This window comes from Brienomyrus brachyistius, chromosome 3, assembly GCF_023856365.1.
Source record: "Brienomyrus brachyistius isolate T26 chromosome 3, BBRACH_0.4, whole genome shotgun sequence".
Taxonomy (NCBI): Eukaryota; Metazoa; Chordata; class Actinopteri; order Osteoglossiformes; family Mormyridae; genus Brienomyrus; species Brienomyrus brachyistius.
The window spans coordinates 30,054,585-30,074,562 of NC_064535.1; the positions used below are offsets into that span (position 1 = coordinate 30,054,585).

General features: G+C 45.2%; 1 protein-coding gene across 3 annotated transcripts in view; it reads left to right on the forward strand.

Moving 5' to 3' along the window:
* Positions 1–19,978, forward strand: part of srgap1a (SLIT-ROBO Rho GTPase activating protein 1a) — a 107,558-nt gene that overhangs the window by 27,042 nt on the left and 60,538 nt on the right. For all 3 annotated transcript variants that reach the window (XM_049007600.1, XM_049007601.1, XM_049007602.1), the window contains exon 2: positions 13,949–14,144. In XM_049007600.1, coding sequence (XP_048863557.1) covers positions 13,949–14,144 — 196 coding nt within the window. The remainder of the gene's footprint in view (positions 1–13,948; positions 14,145–19,978) is intronic.

The window sequence follows — 19,978 nt, forward strand, 5'->3', positions numbered from 1 at the left end:
GGTGTGCATGTGTGAGTGAATGGTGTGTGAGTGTGCCCTGCGATGGGCTGGCCCCCCATCCTGGGTTGTTCCCTGCCTCATGCCCATTGCTTCCGGGATAGGCTCCGGACCCCCCGCGACCCAGTAGGGTAAGCGGTTTGGAAAATGGATGGATGGATGGATTTGGGAGTTGCTAGCTGGGCAGCTTTGCACACTCACTATAGCTCGTGGTAAAGGAGTGGCTGCTATCGCAACAAAGTGACTTTGTTGCCAGTGGGAGAAAAATTGTAGGGCATTTTAAGGATTGTGTATTCTTGCTTGGAAGATATTCACATTGAACTGAAAATATAATGTACCTATGAGGTGGAACAGTGTGTTATGTATGTTCCTAGTAGCCTAAATAATATTTTTTGGTATACATTTTTTCATCTATATTTACTAGCTTAAAAATATTAATGATATATATTTATATAAGTATAAATAGTTATTGTCATGCCCGGCTCGTCCGATCCTCGTGTGTGCCACGCCCCCTGATTATCCACGTGTGCTTCCCCGATCTTGCCCAGCTGTGTCTGATTATTTTCGCCCAGCCTTGTCTATTTCAGTCCACGTCTTGCCCTGGTTTTTGTCCGTCATTGATGTTAGTCAATGTCCGATGTTCTCTCGCTGTCTGCCTGGTCCCGATCCTTTAATAAATCCCTGTCTTTCCCTGACTATCGCTTGCCTGCCTGGTCATTCCTGCCACCCTGCCTGTCGCATACCCTCGAACCTGACAGTTATAGCATATATATTTCTAATATTAAAATATTAAAGTAAAGAGAGCTCTTGTATCGAAATCTTTATCGGTATTGTCAAAAAATTTTGACAAGAAAAACATTTTTTTCTTTCAAAGTGAAGTTGTGCTAGTTTGCTAAGCATCAGTGTTGTTTGGGGGAATGTAGGTTATGTAGGAATGTTACTGTTACCTTTGAATAACTGACCCTGTTCAAAATGGTGCCTGGTCTCCCCTTATTTGGAGTAAGTTGTTGTCTTGATAACTGGTAATACTAGGAGCCTATACACTTGTTCCCCATTTCCAGTCCTGGAATGCCAGTCTGCAATAAGGTTTGCAGATTTCCCTGCCCAAACACACCTTGTTTAGCTGACCAGCTAATTGGCAGGTTTAGTAGGTGTGTTATATATTGTAATAATGAGAAAAATGCTGCTGTGAAACTGATGTCTTTGGATTAAGAAGTAGCATGTCAGTTAAATCATGTTAATGTAAATCTGCAGGCTACTAGTGGTTAGTGCTCTAACCATTGTTGTTGATGCAGGTAACTTATGTCTAGAGGGAGTGGCCATATTAGTTGCATTATTTGGGGGAGTGGCCCTTCAATTGCTGTCCTTCAGGGGGATTGGCCCTTTGATTTCCTTCCATCTGACTGATGTTTTTCAACAGTGTAGCATTCTTCAAGTGGTGCAGCTTTTTGGTTTTGGTTTGGTGTTTATTTTATTGGCTTGTGTTTTGTATCATCACTTGGAGAGAATTTCTCAGGAAGTGTGGCCCTTTGAGATTTATCATTATTTCCAAAATGAAGGCCAACAGTCTGGAAGAACAAAAGTAGGTATAGTGTGATAACCTGCTGGTCTCCACTCCCAACTGGAATTGCAGGCACCTTACCCAGCTAACAGATGGCACTGCTTGACATCCACTTAGGTTTGTTGTGCCCTTCCAGCATTAGTTGCTATTTCAGGTGTTGCTGATAAGTTTCACAGCATGTGGGCTCCCAAAACAGCATGGCCCAGATAACAGTTGGCAGAGGATGTTGTGAAGTTTGGAAGATCTGATCAAACAGTGTACCAAACCAAACAGACTACTGTAAACTCACTACACAGATAACTGTCAGAACCAGCAGTGAATGTAGACTGTGAATTTCTCACTGAATTCCATGTGCACTTATGGAGTTTTCTCCAAAAAAACTCTCTAGGCCTGACAGCATCTTTCCATTTCTACCCATTCATGTTCTAATTGCTTATCCTAATTAGGCAGCATAGGGAACAAAGCAAGGAGGTCGCCCAGGATAGGATGCCAGTCCATCACAGGGGATATTACACACACACTGGGCAGATTAGAGACTCCAGTTAACTGTAACTGCCTGTGTGTGAGCAAAGTGCTATGTCTGGAGGATTCCATGTGACACAGGGAGAACATACATACTCCACACACACAGAAGAGCAGTGGGATTCCAGCCCCCAACCTTAGAGGGGTCAGTACTACCTACTGAGCCATCCACAGAAGCAGAGTTGAGTGTGAGTATCCTAACAATGGAACATAATTGTCATCTTCGTATTAAAGAGGGGAAAGTCTGTCAACCAGAGTGTATAGGGCATGGGCTGTGTCAGTGGCTCTGGGGAGGGTTTAAGCCATTTGAGAGAGAGAGCGCATCTGCTGTGAAAGGTGTGACCTCTTCCACAAAGGCGCCTGGCCAGTACAGTGCATGACTCACAGTGTAACAACCACTGGTAGTCCTTAGGCTGAGGGGGTCCCAGCCTATCCAAAAAACTTTTGAGCTGAGCTGAATAACTCGCATACTTCTGAATTTAATACTCATTCAAACAACTGCCATTTTTTTTGGGTTATGTGGATTGAATATTCATACTTAAGATTCCAATACATTTCACACATTCCTTCCCAGCTGTTCTCTATGCTGAAGGAGCCAACTTCAAGGTAATCCTTTGAGTTTTACATCATGGTGATGTTCCTCTCAGCCATAGTCCATAGGCTGAGGGGGTCCCTGTTTGCATGAGAGGTGCCCTAAATTTCTTTTCATATTATTGTAGTACACCATGTGGCACATCAAAAAAAATTCAGGTAGAGTTTTGGTAACCCGGCAATAACCGCGAAAATGATGTCATAAATCACGCCCATTGAAGCCGTATTGGAACCAAAATTTAGGGGTAGGGGAAACATAAATCTCTGTATCTTCAAAAGTATTAATCACAGAACAACAAAATCAAACCCTTGAAATGTTTGTATTTAAGTACTCTATTCATTTAAATAATCATTATGCAAATTAGTATGTTATTGAGGTCACCAAAGGTCAAAAGGTCACGAAAATCGGGGGCAAGTGCAAATTTGACAGTTACTTGAAAAATAACCTGGCAAATCATGGACTTATTTATTTTGACATTTGTAAAGCATGGAAGTCTTACAATAGATGCTCTGGGTTGTTTTATTATGTATTTTAGGCCCTTTAATGCCTAAAAACATATCACTGAATAAATTGAAATACAACAAATTTTTAAGGCACCATTTTCTGCAAAATTTTAAAGCACAGTGTGCAATCTTGCCTTTGCCTTCACTGTTGGCTATTGAATGTCATGATTTTCATTATAAAGAAATTATTTTTCTGAGGGTCTAAGACTTAAGTCCTTTCAAATTTTTATTAGGGTCAAAGACTTAAGTCCTTTCAAATAGGTGTAAAAGTTTGATAAGAATTTGTAAGAATTCTCCCATGGCGCACATCCTTGAGATGAGAGATGAGATGAGAGGGGCTACACCGTGAACCTAGCCTTGAACATCTTGAAGTTTTAATCAAGGTACTGTAAGTGTCTTTCAGTTCAAGTCTTCAGCAAAAGATGGCACTTATATCTTATTCTGATAGGTGGCACCACATAACTTCCTTTGTTTTGAAGAGATGATGTTTTGCATCACAAAAGGAAAAAAATCACCAGAATTGTAATCTGTCCCCATCCATATAAACGTTGCTAATTACTGAAGGATTGGCTATACTGTAGAAATGTAAGTGTTTCTGTCATTAAAAAGGTCAGTAACTAAATAAACAATTGAAGTTAAACAATGCTGTGCTAAGCCTATAGCCTAGTATGCTCAGATCATGTGCTCAGGTAGCTGTGTGGTAGGCCACTATGCCTGCATTGAATACTAAAGGCATTACTACTGTACACATCTTTTTATTTAGCTGTGTTGTATCTTATTATCTTATTATAAAGTCTTTGCAGCCTTCGATTCCACAAATGATCTGAGGTGGTGTTCTTTGTATCTGAGGGACATGCACAAGTTACCTGGACACAGCACCAGGGATATATCAGGCCTTCATGGCTGATAAATTCGTCGTGAAGAGAACGCATGGAAAGTTTAATGCAGTAGGGGCTGATATGACGCTGGAGCAGACCATCAATAGGTCACAAAAGAGTCCTAGAATTATTGGCAACACCAGAAAGAAGAAGTTTGTGGCAATGTGGGAGCTGATCTATCACGAAATGCTGGCAGTAAGCAACTTATTCAGGGAACTGAGCGGAGTTAAAAACAGTTTACCCGAGGAACATGTCATCAGTAAGGCCGAGATAGAAACAGGGGAACAGAAAGTTCAAGCCATAATTGCCACGATAGAGAGGAATGAAAACCTGTTTCAACTTGTTTCTGACCAAGTGAAACTGTACAATATTCTCAAGAAGTTATGTCTGATATTAGAAGCCAGTTACTTTCAGTGATGGAAATTGGGGAAAACGCACATGAAACCCTCAGAAAAGAGCGATTTGTTGAAAAGTCAGTGCGGTTCTCATCAACTATTCATCGAACAAACCTAAAGACATTCCTCAGCATACATAAACATGAAAAAGGAAAATAAAGGAAGGTGCTCTGGAAAAAAGAAGGAAGATGCCCAAAGGAGGCGTGCGACTGAGGTTGCCCGTGCTCGAGGAAGAACTATGGAAGAATTATTGCAGTACAGTCGAACCTCGTTACTATGTACCCCGGATACAACGTTTTGACCTTTTCAACGTACAGGTTTATAATTCCCCTTTTTAGCCTTTGTGTTATTCCAATAGCAGCCATTGTTTACAGCGTACACTCTTACAGCGTAAACTTGGATACAACATCCAAATTTCTAGAGAAAATACGAAAACTAACCATCATTACAACGTACAGCGCTCTCCCTGCCCACCACAACTTGTGTCACTACATCTACCTGTATCTACCCGATCTTCGCCCGACAATGCACATTTGTCTATTGCGTTTCTTGGTGTTAAATGAGTTGCCTTGACCGATCGTTACTGGACTGCTTAGAAATGGCTTGTTAAGTGTTGTGTGCGTATTCTTTGTTTATTAAACCTTGTGAAATACCGGTCATGCTGGTAATTGTGAATTCAGAATAATAATGGAAGTAAAAGATTTTATGATTTAATTTGACCAATATTTCATTAATATTTTCAGGCCAAATGCCAATTTGGATGCGAATGTTTATTTTAAAAATCCATTTTGACCAGCCGTTGTGTATTTTCGTTGCCGTTTATCGCTGGCCGGCACTAAGTAATCGTGAGTAATTTAAGGAAAATTTCAAGGATCCAAATGAGCTTTGTCGAATTATTTAACAAGTAACAATGTGTTCGTTTGTTTTGTAGTCAATTTAAGGGTCTGTTCTATTAAAGTTTTATCATTTACATGGATATTTCGTGAGTTCTTTCATCCATCTTGCACTAAGTGGTTACAACGTTCTATGCTTATAACGTACATGTTTTTGATATCCCGTGTTGTATGTAGTAACGAGGTTCGACTGTATGACATTTCCTCAATGTCATATTTGTTTGATCAAGAGGGACTGATGACAGAACCACAAAAGAGTGCCCTCGTCCAGGATCTAGAGACAAAACTAACTAATGATGATGAGAGAGTTCCCGCGAAGGACAGTTACAGGAGTTACAGACGGCCTGTATAGCTGATGTGATGGCCAATATCAGAAAGATAAAAACAAAGGATATACAGACCTTGGGCGATTTCTCTGAACAGTTCCTGGACTATATCTTTACCATTGCTCAGGGGCCAGACAGACTGGATTTAGTATTCGATTCCTATGTGGAGGGTTCCATAAAAGATTCAGAGAGAAACTGCCGTCAAGACAAAGCCCCAATTGAAATGAACTATATACATTATGACACACCTTTACCTGTAGAAATGGACAGATTCTGGTCATCCAGCACTAATAAACTGAAACTCCAGATGCTACTTCACACGCAGGCCATAAAGAATGGAATAGAATTACCTTCCACAGTCAATGTTGTGGCAAGTTGTTTTTCGGGTGCAACATGCAAGGGTGTCATGGATGGTGTTTCAACTGAAATACCAGACCTGTGTCCAGAAGTAGAAGAGGCAGATGCTTGTATCATCCCTCATGCAATACACGCAATCAGAAGTGGAATTCAGCATATTGTTGTCTTGTCTGGCGACACAGATGTGTTTGTTCTTCTCATGCATTACTGGGATATTCTCCATTCAGAAGGTCTAAGGGAACTTTGGATGAGAGCAGGTGTTGGGGATTCAACAAGGTACATTCCAATTCATATACTAGCAGTAAGAACTGGAAAAGAACTTTGCTATTTGCTACCACTAGTACATACCTTGACTGGATGTGATCACACTAGCAAAGTGGGGACAAAGCATGCAGCTTTAAATGCTAATCCATATGACTATCTCAAAGCTTTTGATTCTGAGTTGCACTGATGATTTCGCAGCATCCTGTGAAGCATACTTGGTTCAAGTCCTTAAACAGAACACTACATGCACAACAGTGGACCAGTTAAGGGACTACCTTTACCATCACAGTAAAGGTGTCTCCTTGGATCAGCTTCCCCCTACCAGCCATGCAGTAGAACAGCATATCCGTAGAGTCTACTATGCAACATATCAAATGGTTACATTGTTACACCCTCATAGACCCACAGTACTGAATCCAACTGCCTTTGGCTTCAAGAAGACAGATGAACTCCTGTTGCCAATTAAAGGCCTGAGACCAATTCCTGAAGAATACACAGTACTTTGCAACTGCAAGAAATGCAGCAATGACAGATGTGCCTGCCGTCAAGCTGGACTTCCCTGCATAAGTTTCTGCAAGTGTCAAAGTCTCCAGGGTGAAGAACAGACTGTGCAATGCAAGAATCCATCTGGTTCAGTTCATGGATAGAGTCTCAGACTACTCACTGTGTATGACTACCCCCATGCCGTGCTAGCCCTTTGTGACATAGTGATAGTTATGCCTAAATGTGCAGTCATTTTTGAAAATTTATATATTTACACTCTGTTCCTGGCCTTCAATAATATATCAATAATATATTCTTGCTTGGAATACATGAAGGCATCATTTATTGAACGTAGAATAGATCCCTGATTCCATTCCTTGTAAACTAATTAAAAGCTAATTGCATCAAATCTAATTCATGCGCTGTCCTTTGAAAAAGCTTTAAAAAAAGGGTTAAAAAAGGTCACAAATGAACAATAGGAAACTCTTATGGAAAAGGAAGCTAAAAAGCATTGTTGAATATTGCTAAGCTAATGTATTTGTGGTTAGGTACCTAGCTGCATTATAATTTGAGTGCACTTTAGGTTATGGCATTTTTTCAAATGATATTATGTAATGTTCGTGGGCAATAAAGGGCCTAAAAATTAATAATAAATATTCTAAGATTTCCATGCATTACAAATGTCAAAATAAATAAGTCCAAGATTTGCTAGGTTATTTTTCAAGTAACTGTCAAATTTGCACTTGAGTGTTACAATTTTCGTGACCTTTTGACCTTTGGTGACCTCAATAATGTATAAATTTGCATAATGATTATTTAAATGTATAGAGTATTTAAATACAAACATTTAAATGGGTATTTTGTTGTTCTGTGATTAATACTTTTGAAGATACAGAGATTTATGTTTCCCCTACCCCTAAATTTTGGTTCCAATACGGCTTCAATGGGCGTGGTTTATGACGTCATTTTCTCGGTTATTGCCTGGTTACCAAAACTCTACCTGAATTTTTTTTGATGTGCCACATGGTGTACTTCAGTAATATGAAAAGAAACTTAGGGCACCTTTCATGCACACGGGGACCCCCTCAGCCTATGGACTATGGCTGAGAGGAACATCACCATGATGTAAAACTCAAAGGATTACCTTGAAGTTGGCTCCTTCAGCATAGAGAACAGCTGGGAAGGAATGTGTGAAATGTATTGGAATCTTAAGTATGAATATTCAATCCACATAACCCAAAAATAATGGCAGTTGTTTGAATGAGTATTAAATTCAGAAGTATGCGAGTTATTCAGCACAGCTCAAATGTTTTTTTGGATATAGGCATGAACTGCTGCATACATGTAACACTGTGTAGAGTATTATTCACTATCATACTTTAACACTTTGTAGAATAATGTACTCTGTCATGTTGCCTTGATGGTTCTATGTTCATACTTACACAAAAGTTGGAGAGCAACACACAGAAGTTTCAGAGCATTGCTAGTGTTACACAGTCTCCTTGCAAACCTCTGGCCTGGTTAATCTTTCCAGTGGTGGTTTTAAGGTCTAGTTTGTGAATAATGTGGAACTTGAGGGCTGCCTTGCCAAAGAAATCACACCTGTGATTGCTAATTGCTCTGGCTGGACTGGACTAAGTTCCCGCAATGAGAAAAGGCTCTTGATGGATTTTAACCCCATGGGAAAATTTGACTTGAATAGCTTTTCTCTGGAAACCATAAAATCCTAATGACTATAAAGAAGATTTGAAGTATAAGTAAAATGACACCGAACGCTCATCAAACTGCTGTGCAGGGGGCTGGGGCATATTCTCAGCAGTTTAGGGTACAAAGCAAGAAACACAGTTCATTGCAACCATTTGAGACACCAGTCCACCTAACTGCCTGCCACCTAACTGGATTGATAAACGATGAACACCTGGCAAAAGCCTGCCAATACAGGGAGAACATGCAAACTAGCACATACCCACAGCATGGGTTGAATCAAACTCCCATCGCTGGGGGATTTGAGAGAGCAGTGTTACCCACTGAGCCACTGTGCCTCCCCTCAGGTTAGGTCAGGTTGGGGAGCATGCGCTGATGCAGTGCATTGCCGCACCCAAAACACGGTGAAATTCCTCAGAATCCTGGCTGGCAACCCCCCATGCAGACACACGGTGCAGTCCCACATTCCGGAAATGGCCATCCATCTGCCACAGTATCAAAGGAGTCCAGTCTTTGCCTCAGCTCACAGGATAGCGTCCATGTCTCACAGCCATACAGCAATACAGGGAGCACCAGGACCTTTGTCCTTTTGCAAAGATATTGGGAGCACATACCTCATTCTAGCGACCTCATGACCCCCCCATGCTCTCCCAAACCATCTGCTGACTTCATAAGAAAAGTCACTAGAGACATGAATGTCGCTGCCGATGTAAGTATATCTCTCGACAAGGTGAAAACTCTCCCTGCAGACAGACACGCTACTGATGGCTGTGCCTAAAAACTCATTAAATGTCTGGATCTTGGCCCTTGATAAAATATATTTGTGTGTTTTCACCATTCCCCATGGGAGTGATTGTAACTGCAGAAAATAGTTTGAAGACTGAAATGCAGCCTCCCACAGGTGGTCAGTGAGGGCTTCTGATCCTCGTTTCTTTCTGCCTGGTTACTGCTTACCGTAGAATCTCCTGCTCAAGATTTCTAGCCTCAAAGTGCATTTCTCAGTGTGTTCATATGCAAGTGGACTGCTGTCCTTGGCATGACGTTGTAATATTTGTCAGTTTCAATGACAAACCAATGAGACTTGTTTCAGATGGATTTTAACCTCGTATGTCTTGCACTTTGGGGTATACAGTACTGTGCAAAAGTCTTCTGCTGTCTAAGAAATGTATTAAATTATTGGTGTTGGTGTAAAACTATTATTTTATGCCTGTCACATCAGCCATTTCAAAACCCCTCCTGAAGTTTATCCATATATTTGTTGACTCAACAACTCATACCATGTTTGACTAATCAAAACCTCTTCAAGTTATGTCCTCCATGAATTGCCACCTTACTATGGTGGAGCTATGTTGATGGGGACAGTTGCTCCAGGAAGGGTCTCTCAGGGTCCTGTTTTAGAGTATTAGATGTCGGGCCTGTGGGTACAGGCTATTGGGTCCCTGTAAAAAGAGTAAGAGGTTGGTTCGTGAAGCCAACAGTAAGTCACTGTTTGTTCCTAATTTTTAAGGACAGAATTTCGAAGTGCAGCAAAAGGGTGAAGGGTGTTCAATACTGATTGATTTCTTCAGGTAAACCTCAGGTTCTTTTACTTGAATTATGAGGCAGGTTCCTTAAGCTTAAGCAGTTTATTAAGCCTGGATGAAGAATGAGGATGTCACAGAAAGGTGTTTCACATGGCTGGTTCAGTGTCTGTCTCTGCCCCTCCTGAGGGAAACAGGCCCTTTATCTATGGTCTTTGTACAGGCTCCAGGGGGTCAGACGGCCTGGGTGAGAGTACTGTAAGTTGTATAGGAGGCAACATGATGAGCAAGTAGCAAGGACAAAAATAAGAAATGTGAAAGCTATAGATGAGTGAACTAAATGAACATAATTAAATAACTGCAAATTAACTATTGAAATCTCTCAAGACCTTAGAATTACATCTCTGCTTCTTGCAGATGATGTGGCTTTGTTGGCTTCATTTTGCTGTGACCTTAAGGATGCAATGGAGAGCATTTCAGTTGAGATGTGAAGCAACATGGGTGAGAATCAGTACCTCCAAGTCTGTGGCAATGGTTCTCATGTGGAAAAGGGTGGATTGCTCCCTCCAGACTGGGGAAGAGTCACTACGTCAAGTGGAGCAGTGTATCTGGGTCTTGTTTACTATGGATGGGGTGGGGAATTGATTCTGTTACAAATAAGAAGGTCAGAGCACTGACAAACTGGTTCCAAGAGAACTGCCTCCCCCTCAATGTCGTCAAGACTAAGGAGCTGCTAGCAGACTTCATGAAGCAGGGAGGAGTACACACCCTTATCTAAATCAACGGGATCACCTGTGGACACAACGTGTGCACAACACAGAGGACCTCACATGGGCAGTGCACACCACAGAGGCAGTGAAGAAGGCAGAGCAGCTGCTCTTCTACCTCAGGAGGCTGAAAAGGTTTGGCCTGAGCCCCTGCATCCTCAGGACATTCTACAGGTGCACTATTGAGAGCCTCCTAAATGGATACATCACTACCTGGTATGGAAGCTGCACTGCTCTCAACCACAAAGCACTGCAGAGGGTGGTATGTTATGCTGAAGCGGTCATCAGATATGAGCTACCACCTCTGCAGGCCACCTACACCAGGCGGTGCCGGTGAAAAATCCGCGAAAATCATCAGGGACCCTACCCAAGAGCCAAACCAGCAGACTCTTGGACAGTTTCTTCCACCAGGTCAACAGGAAGCATGAATTCCAACTAATATCATAGATTTTGTTAAGGAACTGATATGCACAAATTTTGCACTCGCTGTTATAGCATGTACAGGAACTTTTCCTGCACCATCTCTATGTAAATCCACAACTGATTACAAGTGTATGAAATGTAAACTTTTATTAGATATCTCTATACCACTTCCCTGAACACTAAGAACAATTTCTAATCAAACTGAACTATTTATACCAGGGGTGTCAAACTCCAGTCTTGGAGGGTTGGAGCCCTGCACATTTTTGGGTTTCCCATCATTTTAACACACCTGATTCTGAACTCCTTGCACCTCCTTGTGCTAATTACCACACAGCTCTTGAGCTCAGTCATTTGTGGTACAGGAGGGAAAGAACTAAGCTACACAGGGCTCTGGCCCTCCAGGACTGGAGTTCGACACCCCTGATTTTCACATCACCGCAGGTCTAGCACTTTCATTGGCTGGATATCTGATGGACGTCTGCGCCACATCTGCGATATGTCCGGTAGCGTCATTGCACTAATAGTGTTTGAGCGATTTGTCAGCACCACGTGAATGGCCTCCATATGAGGCTTTTGTTGTAGATGATCATAAACTTTTGGCAAGTGGAACATTGGAGCTAAAATCATGTACTGTGAACTTAGCATTAGGTTTTTAATTAGCCGAGTCTGAATTTCTTGGCAGTAGTACATGCTCGGATGATGTCTAAAACAAGTTAGCATGTTGGATGTAATTCTAGGGAAATATCCAAGTTTGGTATAACATTCTTAGTCTTACCAGCTATTCTGTCTGGTGTCAGTATAATTTATTGGGAAGCCAAAATATTCCCAAACTACTGATTTAAGTGTGGGTTTTTCAGTTCTTCTGTCTGTAACAAACTGAAAACCACAATTTGCATAATATTTTCTATGTCGAACATATAATTGAGAATTTAGGTTTCACTCTTGTCAAGAAATGTATTAATTCGTTTCATTGCGTGTTCCAAACTGAAAATGCTGTAAGTGAAAGAGTTGCAATGAATACGTGTAATGTTGTAGCCCTTGTCATTACTTTAAATATGAACTTGAAATGCTCTTCAGAAAAATCTGTTTAAAAACTGCAATATATATATCTAATCAGCAAATGTATATAATGTCGATTCTGGCGATTACTGCTGATTCCCACCCTTGTTGTTCACAAGTGAGGGAAGAATGGAGAGGGAGATGAACAGGTGGCTCAGTGTAGCATCAGCAGTTATTCAGACGTTGTGCTGATCTGTTGTAGTAAAAAGAGAGTCAAAAGGCAAAGCTATCGATTTACCGGTTGATCTATATTCCTGCCCTCACCTATGTTCACCAGCTCTGGATAGTGACTGAAATAATGATATTGTGAATACAAGTAATGGAAATGAGCTGCCTTCCCGGGAAGTCTAGGCTCAGCCTCAGAGATGAGGTGAGGAACTTGGACATATGGGGGTGGGGGGGCTTCTGCTCCTCCGCATCAAAAGCAGCCAGCTGAGGTGGTTCAGGCATCTGTCTAAGACTGCTGCCCCTGCGGATGGGTGATGATAGTTGGATGGAAGATAATGAAGTGAGCAGGTTTAAAGAATATGTGGAATACCTAGGGTGCCCCTGAGGAGAGGTTTGGGAACCCAAGCAGTGTTCTTCAAGGCATAGAACAAGATATACAATGTATAACTCTCCCTTTTAAATGAAACCTTCTGTGGACCTGACACAGGTTTTGGACACCCATGTTGAACATCCGGTTATCCGCACAGGAAGCAGTATGCATGGGGGTGGGCGAGAGAAGTGAGTGTAATATATGAATGTATATAAAGGACCACTTAGACCACCACCACCCCCCCCATTTTCTAATAGAGGGTCTGTTTCCTGAGCGGGTGGGTAACGTGCCTGTTATCTGCACCTCCTGTATTTGGCTATTATCAGAGCCTGTCTCCCTCGTGTGCCAAGGGGCATGTTTCTCCACTGTGTGTGGAAATGAAGCAGCAGCGTGCTCATCTGCTCCGGCTGTCATTAAACTTCATTAATGCCCCCTTCCTCTCCGATGTGCTGCACATTAGCGTCAGACTCCAGTCGCTCTGATCTGTTTCCCTGACAGGCGCCATGCTTCTCATATCCTCCACCAAGACGTCTACCCCTGAATGCCATTGCTTGGGGTATGCATCGTAGAGCGGCTCACATTTTCCACTTGACTGTCACTTTTTAAGTTGTCTGCAAGGATCCATTCTTAAAAAGCAGCACAATTATTATGATTGTCTGAAAAAATCTTCAGTTTTGTTCCCAGAAGTTTAGAAGGATTCATTTTTCTTTTATTCAAAAACTATAATCAAGTATCGATGTTGGGAGATGTAGGAGAGCTTCTAGGGTGGCTAGTGGCAGATCTCTGCCAACTTCTGGCATCATGCCATATGTTGATTGTGTAGATACATTTTTATTCTTAATCATTTTTGTAAAATTTAAAGAATAATGACCTGCAAAGAATCTGTTCAATGGGTACTACTGTAGGTTTCTGAAAGATATTTTAGAACAATATGCTTGTGTGTGGCTCTATATGTTTATACACGCCTCTGCATGGTTGTGTGTGGTTCAGTGTGTTTGTATATGTTGCTACATATGTGTGTGCATGTGTGTGGCTCTGTGCATTTCTGCATGATTTTACATGCACTTTGTGCTTTTCTGTGTGCTTAAGCATGTCCATACATGTACTTTATGTGTTCCTGTGTACAATGGACCTCACCAGTCACCTCATACTCTGGTTCCCTGCAGAGATCCGGGCCCAGCTGGTGGAGCAGCAGAAATGCCTGGAGCAGCAGACAGAGATGAGGGTGCAACTCCTCCAGGACTTACAGGACTTCTTCCGGAAGAAGGCGGAAATCGAGGTGGAGTACTCCCGAAACCTGGAGAAGCTGGCAGAGCGCTTCATGGCCAAGACGCGCAGCACTAAGGACCACCAGCAATACAAGTGAGGACCCTCCTGAGTTTGGCTTTGACTCTCTTGTGCCCATCTTTCACTTTAACCTCAATTGCTGATATCAGAGTCCTCAGTCCTGTCGCTCAGATGCAGCCAGGTGGACGGCATGTAAGGTCTTATCATCAGGTGGTTTCTCCGGCTGAACTATGACGTTAGCCTGCATATCTGCTGAGGTTAATCGCCCCAGGTGATTTAGGGCTTATTACCTACCGTGTTTGAGGCTGGATTTATCTCCAATGTAAGACAGCGGACATGAATTATTGAGATGCCATATCCTGTGGGAGAGGCAAGCGTGGGGGTTGCCTGCAGCATGCGTGTGTGTGTGCATGTGTGTGTCTTTCTCTCTCTATTTCCTGGCCCCTGCTTCTGTTCCCCCAACTGCTGCAGCATGAGTCCATGCAACAGACAGGCTCTTTTTGTTCTCTGTTCTCCATCTCACTCCTGAGGAAACGTTCAGCCAGACAGTGACCCCCCCCCCCCCGATCTCCCGGCCAGTGATTCACATGAGTTATTGCCTGGCAGTTAGTGCCCCCCCCGCAGGCAGTATGGTTGGGTGTATGGGACAGGTAGCGTTTGTTCTTGTTTGTGACATGGGCCATATTTTTATTCGGTGTGGGCCACTCATACATGCTGGCAGGTTCTGTGGGTGGAACTCGCTTGCAAGTGAGTGAGGGCTGAGAAATGCAGATGCGTCTGCTCTTTACACAATCTGTGCCTGAGTGCCTGGGTGGTGCCACACACCCTGCACTCCACAGTGTCCCCTGGGGTGCGATTGGGGTGTAGGGCTGGTGATTTCATATTGCCTGTTTTCCAAAATGTAATATATGCTGTATAATGGTATTATATAATAGCCCTGCGGTTATGGAAATTGGAAGGATATCTTTAAAATAAGTAATACAGATGCTCTTGATATATATGAATGCAGTTTTATTACATATTTTTTTAGAAAATATAAGATTCTAGCAGTATTTCCTGCCAGTTCCAGCTCTCCCATTTGTACGGAGTTGGCACCACAGAAATGCCAGGCTCCTGAGCGTGCCCTTTAATTTACTAGCGTTTCTGTATCACTGAGCCAGGCGGCCTGGCTGGCCTGGTGGTTATGTCGGTGGGGGGGAGTGGTTGTCTAGCAATAAAGGGACAGCTGAGCTGGCTGTCTGAACCTCCTGTTGGACATTTTTGTTCGGTGTCTAGGGGATTGTTTCCACTGACGCTTTGGATAAGTGTTTATCATTCCATGGATCACATTACCGCCCCAGAAAAAGGATGTTTAAGCACTCTCCATTTCCATGGAGATTACATATGTTGACTGAAGCCTAAGAATCTGCCTCCGAGGCAGTATTATGCTAAAACTTCATGCTTCTCATTTCAAAATGTACAGTAGATATAAAAAGTGCACATACTGTTAAAATGCCAGGTTTTTGTGATGTAAAAAAATTAGACCATGATAAATTATTTCAAAACATTTCCTTCCCTTAATGTGGCATATAACCTGTACAATTCAATTGAAAAACAAACAAATCTGTTAGGGGGAAAATTGCAAAAAATAAAAAATATACAATAACCTGGTTGCATACTGTAAGTGTGCACACCCTAAAACTAACTTTGTTGAAGCACCTTTTCATTTAATTAGAGCATTCAGTCTTTTTAGTTTATCAGCATACAGTACCACATCTTGACTTGGTAATATTTTCTCATTCTTCCTTGCAAAAACTCTACAAATCTCTCAGATTGTGAGGACATCTCTTGTGCATAGCCCTCTTCAGGTCACCCCACAGATTTTCAATTGGATTTAGGTCTAGGCTCTGATTGGGCCATTCCAAAACTTTCATTTTCTTCTTGTAAAGTCATTAGGGTCATTCTTCTGTTGAAAGGTGAAATTCCTCTTCATCTTCAGCTTTCTTGCAGACGCCTGAAGGTTTTGGGGCCAGAATTGACTGGTATTTGGAACTGTTCATAATTCCCTCCACCTTGAATAAAGTCTAGTTCCAGTTGAAGAAAAACGACTCCGAAGCACCCCTCCTGGAGCCGACACCTTATCGTGGTGGAGGGGTTTGCGTGTTACAATGATCCTGGGAGCTATGTTGTCTGGGGCTTTATGCCCCTGGTAGGGTCACCCAAGGCAAACAGGTCCTGGGTGAGGAACCAGACGAAGTACGGCTCAAAAACCCCTTATGATGAGAAAAATTTTGGATTCACGGTTTCCCTTGCCCGGACGCGGGTCACCGGGCCCCCCCCCTGGAACCAGGCCTGGGGGTGGGGCTAGATGGCGAGCGCCTGGCGGCCAGGCCTACACCCATGGGGCCTGGTCGGGCGCAGCCCGAACAAGGCACGTGGGTCCCCCCTCCAATGGGCTCACCACCCATGGGAGGGGCCATAGGGGTCGGGTGCGAGGTGATCTGGGCGGCGGCCAAAGGCGGGGACCTTGGCGGTCCGATCCTCGGCTGCAGAAGCTAGCTCTAGGGACATGGAATGTCACCTCTCTGATGGGGAAAGAGCCTGAGCTGGTGCGCGAGGTTGTGAAGTTCCGGCTAGATATAGTCGGACTCACCTCGACGCACGGCTTGGGCTCTGGAACCAGTCTCCTTGAGGGGGGTTGGACCCTTTTCCACTCTGGAGTTGCCCGCGGGGAGAGGCGCCGAGCGGGCGTGGGCATACTTATTGCCCCCAGGCTGGGCGCCTGTACATTGGGGTTTACCGCAGTGGACGAGAGGGTAGCCTCCCTCCGCCTTCGGGTGGGGGGACGGGTCCTGACTGTTGTTTGCGCTTATGCGCCAAACAGCAGTTCGGAATACTCACCCTTTTTGGAGTCCTTGGAAGGGGTGTTGGAGAGCGCTCCTCCTGGGGACTCCCTTGTTCTGCTGGGGGACTTCAATGCTCACGTGGGCAGCGACAGTGAGACCTGGAGGGGCGTGATTGGGAGGAACGGCCCCCCCGATCTGAACCCGAGCGGTGTTTTGTTATTGGACTTCTGTGCTCGTCACGGACTGTCCATAATGAACACCATGTTCAAGCATAAGGGTGTCCATATGTGCACTTGGCACCAGGACACCCTAGGCCGCAGTTCGATGATCGACTTTGTAGTCGTGTCGTCGGACTTGCTGCCACATGTTTTGGACACTCGGGTGAAGAGAGGGGCGGAGCTGTCAACCGATCACTACCTGGTGGTGGGTTGGCTCCGCTGGTGGGGGAGGAAGCCGGCCAGGCCTGGCAGGCCCAAGCGTATAGTGAGGGTCTGCTGGGAACGTCTGGCGGAATCCCCTGTCAGGGAGAGTTTCAACTCCTACCTCCAGCAGAATTTCTCCCATATCCCGGGGGAGGCAGGGGACATTGAGTCCGAATGGGCCATGTTCCGTGCCTCCATTGTGGAGGCGGCTGACCGGAGCTGCGGTAAGGTGGTCGGTGCCTGTCGCGGCGGTAATCCCCGAACCCGCTGGTGGACACCGGTGATAAGGGATGCCGTCAAGCTGAAGAAGGAGTCTTATCGGGCCTTTCTGGCCTGTGGGACTCCAGACGCAGCTGACGGCTACCGGCAGGCCAAGCGGAATGCGGCTTTGGCGGTCGCTGAGGCAAAAACTCGGGTGTGGGAGGAGTTTGGTGAGGCCATGGAGAACGACTTCCAGGCGGCTTCGAGGAAATTCTGGTCCACCATCCGGCGGCTCCGGGCGGGAAAGCGGTGCAGCATCAACACTATTTATGGTGGGGATGGTGCGCTGCTGACCTCAGCTCGGGACGTTTTGGGTCGGTGGAGGGAGTACTTCGAAGACCTCCTCAATCCCACCGACACGCCTTCCAATATGGAAGCAGAGTGTGGGGACTTGGGGGTGGACTCGCCTATCTCGGGGGTGGAGGTCGCTGAGGTGGTCAAAAAGCTCCTCGGTGGCCGGGCCCCGGGGGTGGATGAGATTCGCTCAGAGTTCCTCAAGGCTCTGGATGCTGCGGGGCTGTCCTGGTTGACACGCATCTGCAGCATTGCGTGGACATCGGGGGCAGTACCTCTGGACTGGCAGACCGGGGTGGTGGTCCCCCTCTTTAAGAAGGGGGACCGGAGGGTGTGCTCCAACTACAGGGGGATCACACTCCTCAGCCTCCCTGGTAAGGTCTATTCGGGGGTCCTGGAAAGGAGGGTCCGCCGGATTGTCGAACCTCGGATTCAGGAGGAGCAGTGTGGTTTTCGCCCTGGCCGTGGAACAGTGGACCAGCTCTATACTCTCAGCAGGGTTCTGGAGGGTTCATGGGAGTTTGCCCGACCAGTCTACATGTGTTTTGTGGACTTGGAAAAGGCATTCGACCGTGTCCCTCGTGGGGTCCTGTGGGGAGTGCTCCGGGAGTATGGGGTACCGGGCTCCCTTTTAAGGGCGGTTCGGTCCCTGTATGACCGGTGCCAGAGTTTGGTCCGCATGGGCGGCAATAAGTCGGACTCGTTTCCGGTGAGGGTTGGACTCCGTCAGGGCTGCCCTTTGTCACCGATTCTGTTCATAGTTTTTATGGACAGACTTTCTAGGCGCAGCCAGGGCGTTGAGGGCGTCCGGTTCGGTGACCTCAGGATTAGGTCTCTGCTTTTTGCGGATGATGTGGTTCTGTTGGCCTCATCGAGCCGTGACCTTCAGCTCTCACTGGAGCAGTTCGCAGCCGAGTGCGAAGCGGCTGGGATGAGAATCAGCACCTCCAAATCCGAGACCATGGTTCTCAGCCGGAAAAGGGTAGAGTGCTCTCTCCGGGTTGGGGATGGGGTCCTCCCCCAAGTGGAGGAGTTTAAGTATCTCGGGATCTTGTTCACGAGTGGGGGAACGATGGAGCGGGAGATCGACAGGCGGATCGGTGCGGCGTCAGCAGTCATGCGGGCGCTGCATCGGTCTGTCATGGTGAAGAGAGAGCTGAGCCAAAAGGCGAAGCTCTCGATTTACCAGTCGATCTACGTTCCTACCCTCACCTATGGTCATGAGCTTTGGGTAGTGACCGAAAGAACGAGATCGCGGGTACAAGCGGCCGAAATGAGTTTCCTCCGCAGGGTGGCTGGGCTCTCCCTTAGAGATAGGGTGAGGAGCTCAGTCATTCGGGAGGGACTCAGAGTAGAGCCGCTGCTCCTCCGCATCGAGAGGAGCCAGATGAGGTGGCTCGGGCATCTGATCAGGATGCCTCCGGGACGCCTCCCTGGGGAGGTATTCCGGGCATGTCCCACTGGGAGGAGACCCCGGGGAAGACCCAGGACATGCTGGAGAGACTATGTCTCTTGGCTGGCCTGGGAACGCCTCGGGGTCCCCCCAGAGTAGCTGGACGAAGTGGCCGGGGAGAGGGAAGTCTGGGTCTCCCTGCTGAGGCTGCTGCCCCCGCGACCCGACTCCGGATTAAGCGGGAGATAATGGATGGATGGATGGATCTGGTTTACTGGAAAAATCTCATAGATATTGCTTGGATCCTTATCTTCATCACACTGCTTTTGCTGATGAGGGTTAAAAGCATGGTGCTTTTCCCCACTTGACTACCAGAGGAAAGCTGTGTTTGAAATTCAACCCCATAGCCTTCAGAGGCCCTGACGTACAGTAAAAGAAGGATGGCCTGATGTGAGCAAAAGCTGTTTGCTGCTTCTTTTACTACATGGTTGTGGAACCCTTTCCTTCTGTTGGTATTATGTTGCATCAAAAACAGAAGGATGACAGTGTCACTAATAAAGGATTGTGACCATTTAACATTAGATCAGGAAAAACAATAAACACAGTTTGAATCATGGCTTCACATGTTTTTCTTTTACCATAGAAAGATGTGCCACAAACAGGACAGGTCCTCTGCTGCTGGGACTCATACCCAGTCACCTTCCCATAAAGCAC